An 11300-nucleotide genomic window follows, 5' to 3' on the forward strand; every position below is an offset into this window, starting at 1 on the left:
TGTGGTGCACTTGCCATATTATCAGATCACAGCCTTCCATTTCTAACCCTTGCTAGATGATGACATTGTTGTTCAGGTTTGCCCAGAATGGGATCAAGATTGGAAGATAGACATCCCGAAATTGTGTATTTAGTACTTTCCCTGGAAACGGTGAGAAAGATTTTTAAAGTATAATTGATCCTTAATAGTAAATTTAATAGAATACTTAATGTTTTGTAATATATTGATTGTACTTTATTACATTGAATGTAANCCATGTGGTGCACTTGCCATATTATCAGATCACAGCCTTCCATTTCTAACCCTTGCTAGATGATGACATTGTTGTTCAGGTTTGCCCAGAATGGGCAAAATTGCAGCAGATTTGTGTTAATTCAATTAATCAATCACTCAATTAGTATTTAAGTTTATCATATTAATTTTAAGAGAGATTATAGTTGATTTTGTTGTTATTTCAGGTTTAAAGTTCAAAATAAAGCAATGGAACTCTTATGCAATCATCAGTTTGAAAATAAAGTACAGTTTTTAGCAGTTATTTTTTCACATCTCATATCAAGAAATTCAAAGGATTTGAAAATTGTAAAATCCATATTAACATCGCATATAAATAAAAATTACTCATTATTATTAGATGCCGCAGGTAAATGTTAAAAATAATTTAATTTGTACTATTTGAAATATTTTTTACGAAAGTTTTATATACCTTTTTTAATTTAGTTCCTGTAGATACTATAAATAAGATGATGGAAGAGAAAAATTTACAAAATATTGTATATTTAAACTGCAAAATAATAGAAATGATTGGTCAATCACTATTAAGAATGGAAACACAACAGTGGAAAATTTTGGTAAGAAATTTATTTACAAAATTGTATAAAAATTAAAGAACTTTAATTTGTTGATGTTTATCTAATAAAATTTATTATTTTTAAAAAGCATTTAAGTCATACATTACCGACATGTTGCTATTCTGCAGGAGAATATATAGGGTCTTCCTAACTGAGTGATACCATTTTAAATTGCTGTAATTATGTTAATTATATAAGAAATATGCAGTGTACACTAATTGATACAGTAACTGTCTGAGTTTCTTCTGCATTCAAATGTTTTGTCATCTACTACCTCTAGGAAGCATCATAAACGAAAATGGGGACTCTGCAATAGAGATGATGATTTGTATTCTGCAGTTCACAAAATTTAGAACTGTAGAATCACTTGTCATTGAGCAATACAAGTAATCTGAAGAAAAACTGTAGAATTTTGGCTGCTGTGGGAGAAGTGACAATTGATGTGCTGTAAAGAGTGTAGAAAGAATTTAAGTATTAGTTGGATGTTTCATGCAACATGAGGGGCAGATTGAGAATGTAATGAGCAGTTTTCCAATATTCTGATTTACACTACAATGTTCTTGGATGACAATTAATATAATTACTTTTGAAAGACCCTGTATTAGTAGTACTTGTAACTCAACCAAAAACAAAACATCAGGATATCTCTCTGTGTTTAAAAGAATACAGAAAAATTTGTTTTTTGTCTATCAGTTAATTTTACAGCTAATAAATGTCTTACTAATCTTACTAATGACTCACACTGACATACTAATTGTGTTAACAGAATAGAGTAATTGCTAGATTAAAGGTTATTATTTAATTATAATTTGAATTCACATGTATGATATATTCTATGCTCATTTATTTTCTTTAGTTTTATGCTTTTATCTGAAGATGACAAACATTTTCAGCTGCATTTTATCAGTTATTTAATTATAACTAACTGCTGGATTAAAGATTGATTTTACCCTTTGATAATAAAGGACAGTTTTACTACATACTTTATTCAAAATCCATTTTACTTTTCTGGTTGTTATGTATATAACACAGAAAGTATTGGAATGTGTCAAATTCAAGTCTCCTGGTTTTTGCAAATTTCGACATTTTGAGACACCTGAAACCAAAAATTCAAATTAAGTGGGAAAAAATTTTGTGAATGTGTGGGTGTGTTGGAATCTAGTTTGTTTACTGTGTCTAGGTAAAGATTAATAAACAAAATATGGCATAACTTGTATATAAGGGGGTGTTGATACTATTAAATTTCGGTGGATAAGATTCAAGAAGGTAGAGAGAGAAGAGAGTCACACATCATATTTTGGGTGGGTTGGACTTAATGCAAATTTTAATCATTATCGGCATTTACAATATTTTTAAAAACTCATCTCTACCCTCAGATTTCTTTCTGCCTTTTCATTATAATTAATAATATAAAAATTATTTTTAAAATAAAATCTAGTAACAGATATCACTGCACACAGTTTTTAAATTTGAGGTAGTGTCATAGTGTTCTTTTGCCAGGAAAGTTATAAAACTCATTGCTGGATTTTTTGATAATTTGAATACAATTGTTGTCTTCCTATGTAAATTTGTAGATAGTTACAATACTTAATTTTACACTTTATAAAATATAGAATGTTTGGCTTTCATACATAAAGATATGTTCTAGAAAACTATTTTGCAGTTAAGTGGAATTCGTTAAAACACATTAGTTTGTGTGAATGTAGTTAGAAAGGCAAATGAATATAAACATAAATCGAATGTCTTTCAGTTCGAATTTTTGGTATATTGAGCAATAACACCTTTAATTTTATGAATGGATTTTAAATATATGAAATTATCAATGTTTCAAAAGTTACTTTTATAATCATAATTGAAAATAAGAAATTAAAATCTGTTAGCTGATGGTCAGACATATGATTTTGATTTGAATCTGAACCATATTCTTGTAATTTGTCTTGGTTAATTGAGCCAAGTTGCTTCTTTTAATTGTTTATCTGTGTCGAAGGATCAGATTAACCTATAATGGGTGAAATATAATGTTAATAAAAATATTTGCATATACGTGGTGCACCTCTGATTTTTTTTTCCTCACAATCTAATCATATGAAAACTTTGAAACTTGTATCACTTCTTGACATAATCTCCCTGCAGCCATACACACTTTTCACAACATCAACACCATGATTCCATTACCGCTGTGAATGCTTCTTCAGGAGTCTGATTTGACCACTGAAAAATCGCTAATGCAATAGCAGCACAGCTAGTGAATGTGTGACTACAGAGAGTGTCTTTCATTGTTGGAAACAGCCAAAAGTCGCTAGGAGCCAGGTCAGGTGAGTAGGGAGCATGAGAAATCACTTCAAAGTTGTTGTCACAAAGTAACTGCAGCATCATGTTCTCCTGATGTGCTGGTCTTTTCAGGTCTTTCATGCAGGATTGTCATGTGGAATCCTGCATGCAAGTCATCATGCAGGATTCCACAGAAATGCCAACTTTGGAAACAATGTGTTCCACACTCATTCAGCAATCCTCCAAAACAACTTTCTCCACTCGCTTGATCATGTCGTCAGACCGGCTGGTGCAAGGCCAAGATTGTCTTGGTTTATTGTCACACGACATTCTGACTTCTTTGAACTGTTGCATTCACAAACACACATTAGACACATCCATGACACCATCATCAAATGTCTCACTCAACTGGCGATGAATTTCAATCGGTGTCACACCACTCAAAGGAGAAAACAAATGATTACACACTATTTTTGTAATAAAAACATCACCATTTTAAGTATCAAAAACAGTCCTCGCTCTCGCCGCTGCCATTAAAGTTCTGTGCCATACAGTGCTACCATCTCTGTCACACATTCACGAGTGCACACATATTTTAAAACAAACTGCATGTTTCTATCTGTTTCCAGTCCTGAGAAAAAAAATCGGAAGCATTATAACTTGAATGCACCTTGTATTTTGACTGTAACTTAAGTCATTAACTTTAATGAAAGATTTTGTTTTAAAATTGTAGTAATTTTTATGTATAATAGAACCCCAGTTAATTGAGATTTTGCATTATCTGCAGCTAACTTGTGAATGAACACACTACCTTTCTGTTACCTTTTATTGCTAAACTTTTAATGTGAAAGAAATCCCAGGAATTTTTCAGGGGTGGTCTGTCCCGATATGCCATCTGGCTGGCCCATTACAGGCTTGGCCGAATCCATAATGGGCAAGCCAACAACTACTAGACTATATTGGGCTAGTATATCATGATTATTTTAAATTAATTACTAAATAATTTGTCACTAGAGGAAGGCATTAGGCACCATCTCTTATTAGATTTAATAATTAAATTAAATAAAATAATAATAAATGCCAATTCCTTTCTTTCAGAATTGTCTAAATTATTTAATTTAATTATAATTATTAAACCTAATAAGAGGTGGCACCTTACTCCTCCCTCTAGTGACAAATTATTTAGTAATTAATTTAAAATAATTGTGATATTATAGCCTGATATAATCCAGTGGTTGTAAACTTGTTACATATGCACATTGGGTTGGTATATGTATCCGTAATGGGCTTGTTAAAATGGCCCTGTTAATGCCCCCAGGGAGGAAAGTGTTTGAAAGAAAGTCTACATTCTTCACATTTGTAATTTTTTTATCCAAAATCCATCCATTTTTAATCCACGGCCATCCACTTTTATCAAAGATTCCAGTTATCCAAGGTAGCATTGGTTCACATAACATTGAATAATTGGGGTTCTACCATAATACAATTTAATTTAAGTAGTTTAAAATATTTTATACTATTCTATATAATTTTCTATTAAAAATAATAATTTTTTTTTAACATTCAAGATTAATCTCACAAAAACAGCATCATATCTGAAGGCAAAAGAGTTGCCTTTGAATATAATTATTGCTCTGGTTTATGAGTTCCTGATAAAGCACGAAGCTAAACAGGAGAATCAACTAAATATTGGTTTTGGAGCTATAAAATATTACTATTTCCTTTTAAAAACTAAAAAAGTAAGCTTAAATAAATTTTATTGTTAATGTTTTAAATTATAAATATAAAACAGAAGGTTAACAGTAATATTTAAAATTATTTTAATAGTTATCTTCATTAAAGAATGCCGATAGTTTTGAAGAAGTGATGGAGCAATGGATAAAGTCGAGAAAAAATAAATTTCCCTCGAACTTGCTTATATATTGTTTAAATTCTTTAGTCAAGTGTATTAAATATGAATTTGGTAAATCTATGTTTTTAATTATTATACAATAGATGCAATTGTAAATAATAGAAATTTAATTATATACAGCAGAATCCAGTTATTGTAATCAATTTGGAACTCACTTATATTGCTATCTAGGAAAAAAGTAAGAAGGATGAACATTAAAATGAAAATCATATTATATGTTTGGTTATTTTAACCTACCATTGCTATGTTTATCAGAAAGTATCAAGCTGAAAAACTTGGGAGGGATGGGGAGTGTCCGTGTATCATGGTAGTGTATATCTTCTACAACACCAGGGCTGCCCAATTCATTTTGGAGGCAGGCTATATTTCAATTATATGTCAGCCGGAAGGCCACCTAGTGAATCATACTTGCTTACACTCATGATTCTTCTATAAATAGATAGGTATTTGAATCAAACAAAGCTTTAAGTTGCACATGTTATAATAATACCTATCTATAAGAATACCTATAATAATACCTATCTAAAAATACATCAATGAGACTTATGAAGGGGCTTATTAGCTATAATTTTTCAATATTTGGTGACAACAATTTAATTTTAATACACAAAAGTCGACTCAAAACTAATAGAACAAGTGTAATAAATGCATAGGTTAGGTATTAACAGCGGTATGGCGGTGACTCAAGTCATAGTTCATTCCGTGTTCGACCAATCATGTGGCAGTTGGCATTATTGGTAGCATGACATCGTGCGTGGTGACAGCTGACCGCTACTGTGGGTGGGAAAATTCAAATCTGTTGGCTACAAAGTGTCCCGTGGGCCTGGGTTTGGGCAGCCTTGTTCTACAGGGTTCTAGACAGTAATAATGAGTAAAATTTGATATTCAGATACCAGAATCTTCAAAATTTCCTTTTTTGCTTCTTCCCCAAACATAATTGTCACTATTTCACAGCAGGCAAGTAAAATGAGAGATTTTGGTATTGTGGATGGCTTTGATTTTAATGCTATTAACTCAGCAATTTTATGTGATACAAGTTGAGCTTTATCACTTACTTTCATTGTTTTTTCAAATTGTCTTCTTTCTTTACCTTGCATTTCCAGAAGCCTTTTGAAATATTCTTTATTTTTTGATGAAAGATCTTTATGTTCAGTTGAAAAATGACGCTTTAATTTAGCAAGCACCATCACACTATTTGCAAGTTTCTTTCCACATACAATGCAGAGAGGAGTTAGACAATCTGAATTTCTGGTCCAGGTAAATCCAAATTTTAAGTATTCTTCATCGTACAAGCGATTGACATTTTGAGTTGATTTCAAAATTTTTATCTCTTCTGCATCATATTTAATTCTGCTAATGCTAGGAGTGGCATTGTATGTATGTAATACCATGTGTATAATTAATGTCATTACAAATTCCTCACTGCATTGTAGCTTTTTGGATATCCTGTATAAGTGAATATATATATATAGACTAATAATGATAGCTGATATGATTATGCATTGTCACTTGAAGATAATAATATGAAAAAACATCATAAAAAATGCCTGTTTACCCAAAAATGATGATAAATTTAACTCTTGATTACAATAAATGAAATGTTATATTTGAATTTGTTTTTCAGAACATGCTAATTTTCTTCACATCAAATCACTGCTGATTACAATTAAAGGATTCTGATGTATTTAATTTTATTTATCTGTTCAAAATTTGAAAAATTATTTTTAAACAGAGAAAACAGCACAGTGGCTAAGCTGGGAATCTACAGAATTGAAGAACAAAGAGAGAATACTTTTGCAGCTCTTTAATGTTTTTACTGAACAAATGAATTTAGTAAATTCCACTTTAAAGGATGAATTTCAACGACTTTTTGCTGAATTTTTGAAGGTAAAATTTATTTAAAATTTATTGTAGATAAAATATTTTATCATTATGCATAGAGAAACCGTACAGATCGTTATGGGGTTCAATATTCTCCCCTCCAAATCACAGTTTTTATTAAATCTATAATCTGTCTATCGAAAGAATCAACTTGGGAGCAATGTCACGTGTGATATCACTTCACTTAACCAATCAGCACATTCCTTAATGACATTAGCACCTTTCGCTTAATATTTTGGGCTGTGTGTGAATTTTATTTTATTTATAGCATGTATTAACTGTAAAGAATCATACATTTAACAAGTACTATAGCAGACTTCCTCATATTCCAATACCAGAATGTGAAGCTTTCGTAACACTGGGTGCTTGAGTGAGGATTATAGTCTGCTTGTGGTTAGCGGCTTAGGGCTGACATGATTTTGTTTATTGTTTCTGAAGTTTTCTTTTTTGTCTCCTTCTTTTGGACTTTCTTTTATAGCAGGTTTATAATGGTGGTGATGTGTTTAACAAATGAGGATAAAACCGGAAGTAACTTGCCACAACTAAGTGATCAATGGCTAATGCTTGTTGGTTAATACCCAAGTTGATTCTTTCAATATGCAGACTATAACGAATATTCATGTCTTGAAGCTGGATTCAAACCTACAATCTGGTGTACTAACAACAGCTTTTGAAACAACAAATAAAATTGTTAGAATTTGTAGGGCATAAGAAATCAGTTATATATCAACATAAAATAGATATATTAATAAAATATTACAATTAACTGCTAAATTTGTGTGAAAACTTATTCTTTGCCATTCAAAGATTAGCATATTGCGAGATGTTTGAATGCCATTCTGAGGAACATGATTTAAATTTAAGTAAAAATATTAGAAATTCTTAATTTCTACAATGTGTCGTGTCCTGTTCCTGGCTATGACACCTCCACCAAAGACCAGACTTTTGTATATTAGGTAAAATATTGTAGGTTTGAGCTAAATAGCTGTTAATGTGCTGGTATCTTGTATCAACAAACTGTGAGATACCGTGGGCCAAGGGTTAATCCCTACTGACCACTTCTCGGCAACAGTCTGCAAAGATTGCCCATGTTGTCGTTTCAGATGGCTTTTTAATAACGGAGAGTCGATATGGCAAACATTGTCTGTATGGAAGAGGTAGGAGTCCTTAGTATTTTTCAATCAGTGTCTTCTCCTTTTTGCTGGATCGGGTCCGTTGTATGGAGGTCCGGGAGTTGAGGTAGCACTATCACCAATTATAATTTCCTATGACGAATTGTCCGAGCTTCCAGCAGCTCACACTTTTATACTATGGTTGTGGGAAAGTTGTCATGTGATCGTCAAATGTTGATGCTAACGAAGCATTTTTGACAGCTAAGTGTCAAGTGTCATTCACCATTTTTTTTTTGTCGGGGATATTTATTTGGAAAAATGATTAACATCAATTTGAAAATCCCCTTTAAAATTTGTGGGCTCACAAAACCAATCATTCACGTTGAATACAAGTTTTGATATTTCTATAAATAAATGTGTTCAACTGTTTAATTTATATGATATTAATACAAAATTGAGCCAAATGATGTGGACAGTTAGGCATTAGTTCATTGCTATAAAAAATTTGGGTTTGAATCTAATCCAGACTCTCAAGACTTACATTGGATAGTTAATATTAGCTGCCATATGCTTTCATTTGCTTATGCTAGCCAACTGTATTGTGGGTATGACCCATCTATAATAGGCAAAATTGGGCCAGACATTGTTCATAATGTTCTGGCATCACACATTAGGTTTTATTGTGGAGAAAAAATTAGATATTTATAGATTAACCATTATTTTATGTAATAATTATTCAAAATTTTACGAATATTCAAGTACTATACTTATTCGGTGCATATATGAAGAGTTTTAATTAACAAATCTTATGTATTTTTTTCTTTTTTCTAGCTGCAACTACCTATTTTAAAAGATAAATTAATGTTTCTGTCCTCGTTATGGTCTACAAATTTCTTGAAGTTACAAAGTAAGGATTTGTTGTTATCTATTTCTTCAGTCCAGCAAATACGATCATTAATCACTGCAGGGATTATTGTTTCTAAGTCTAAAGAATCTACAGATTGGATATTCGATAATGGCTCTACAGGTTCGTTTAATTTATTTTTAATAAAAGAAAAAACTTTTAATTATTATTTTCATATTATAAAATAATTATTATGTAGATAGAGAAATATACTTTTATAATAGGAATTAATTTGAAAAATCAATACTTTATTCAGATAGAAAAAAACTATATTAAATATACTTTAAAAATACTAAGTATTCGTTTAATTTGAATGGCTATTATAAATAAATAAACCAAGGACAACCTTTTTTCAAAGGTCAGGCATTTTGTTTATTAAGTACTTTTTAAGATCCAACATTCTCGTCATCAGAATATTGTAAACAATGCACAAAAAGAATACAGAATTGTAATTTGTTACAAATAATTCGACATAAGAATAACATAATTGTGTTAGCTCAGAGTTTGAAAATTTATTATTTATAATCAACAATTAAAGAAATGATAGATTTAATAAGATGCTTTTCTGTGAAAAAAGATGACAATTCTTACATTTATCCTCAAAATATTTGGAAACTTAATTAATTATTCCATTTGTTTTTAATTGTCAACATTATAAGGAGCCAACATGACCAGCACCATTCCATATTATATAGTACATCTAATTTTGATTATTATAAGTGTTCGTCTGAAGGGATGTTTGTGCTTTATAGCCAATTACTAAAGTCAAAATCAACATTCATTTAGGCATAAGTTTATCTCCTCTTATTATGCAAAAAGTTATATTATAAAAGCCATTCCAATTTCTTATAACAAGCATCCCATATAAATAATCTAGAACATATATATGTGTGTTCTAAATTATATTTAACTGGCATGCCGGAAACCTCCCATGGTTACCGGTATGCCAGTTAAACTGTGACTAAAAAATAAAATGAATTAGATATAAAAAGCTATTTATTAAATAAATATTAAAGAAAACATTCTTCTGAGTACAATAAAATAATAACATTGTAATTTGACTGACTTACAACCATGAAGAGGTTTCCTTTATAGGGTAATAAAACAATTAGCAGTTTATTGACATTAATAGTAATAGTTGTTAGTCAATGCCAGCTGCACTGACAATCTGCCTGAAAATAATAGTTTTTCCTATTCTATCCTGATCTTGAAAGGTAACTCTTTTCTCTCAAATTTCATACAAAATGGTTAAGTTGAGATAATTTATTGCCAGTTTCTGAAATTTGATATGTTTATTTTTGCATTTTTGGACCAAATTACAATAAAATAGATATAAAAAAGCACTTTCAGCATTCCACAAAATTCATTGTTACACTTCATTGTTACAAAGAAGACAAAATGTAGAAATAAAACATATAATTATGGTTTTTGAAGTAACGTACAGTTTTGCAATTGTAGAATAAAAACTAGCATCTACGAGATGTCATGTGATGTAACTTATTTTGTTCTTTTTAACACCCTCTGGAGAGGAATGTATAACCTCACATAAACTGCATGCTGTCATTCCCCTGGGATAAATCAGCCTGTTTATCATATAGAAAAATTTAATTTTATGGTCTCCATTCAAAAATTATGATTTTTAAGTTGGTGAGATCACTACAAAATAAGGCCATGGATATTTGAGTTTGAATTCAGTTTAGATTCTCATAATTAAGGTAGGTTTGCGTCAGGTATGGGTAGTTTGGGTCAGAATGTCATTTCTCGTGTCACGTGCATAACTGATCCATCAAAAGTGACTGCTAGTTGACCAAGTAGTTAAGGCAGCAATTTTTAACCAGGGATACTGCAAAATAGTGCCAAGTAGCGCCATAACACTTGTTATATATATTACTAAAAGATCAGAAAGCACAATAACTCTTCATTGACAAAGAAGTAGGGGTTACAAGAAAAACTTATCTAAGTTGGGGCTATTCTAGAAGATTCTAAAATAAATCTGGACATGTTTATTACATTTTCTTTTAAGAAATTAAGTGATTTGTCTTATTTTTAATATATTTCAATAAAATTTTTCTATTTTAGTGTTTCTCTCACTTTTAATTGCATTATCATCGGACTCGGAAGAAGTGAGAAAGGCGTGTTTAAATTTTCTTCAAAATGCAATAGAAAAATGTACCAGAAAAGATATTATCTATTTTCAGCTTGCTAACAAAATTTTGCAGAAACATGAAGCAATATTATCAGATCATGAGTAAGTAATTGGATTAATAAATGTTATCTTTATTCTAATTTATTTACTATAAACTTAAAACGGTAGCATGCAGTTTCAACCTCACTGCATGTTAAATATAAATGATTGAGAAACTATATATATA

The 11300-nt window shown here is 30.6% G+C and overlaps 1 protein-coding gene across 1 annotated transcript in view; it reads left to right on the plus strand.

Moving 5' to 3' along the window:
• Positions 1 to 11300, plus strand: part of LOC111620998 (HEAT repeat-containing protein 1-like) — a gene marked incomplete at its 3' end in the record, with an annotated part of 49565 nt that overhangs the window by 17228 nt on the left and 21037 nt on the right. The window contains exons 12-13 of the mRNA XM_023363031.1: positions 459 to 640; positions 718 to 848. Of these exons, the coding sequence (XP_023218799.1) occupies positions 459 to 640; positions 718 to 848 (313 nt within the window). The remainder of the gene's footprint in view (positions 1 to 458; positions 641 to 717; positions 849 to 11300) is intronic.

The sequence above is a fragment of the Centruroides sculpturatus genome, unplaced genomic scaffold, assembly GCF_000671375.1.
Source record: "Centruroides sculpturatus isolate CEXI.00-Female unplaced genomic scaffold, Cexi_2.0 scaffold74, whole genome shotgun sequence".
In the NCBI taxonomy this organism is placed as follows: domain Eukaryota; kingdom Metazoa; phylum Arthropoda; class Arachnida; order Scorpiones; family Buthidae; genus Centruroides; species Centruroides sculpturatus.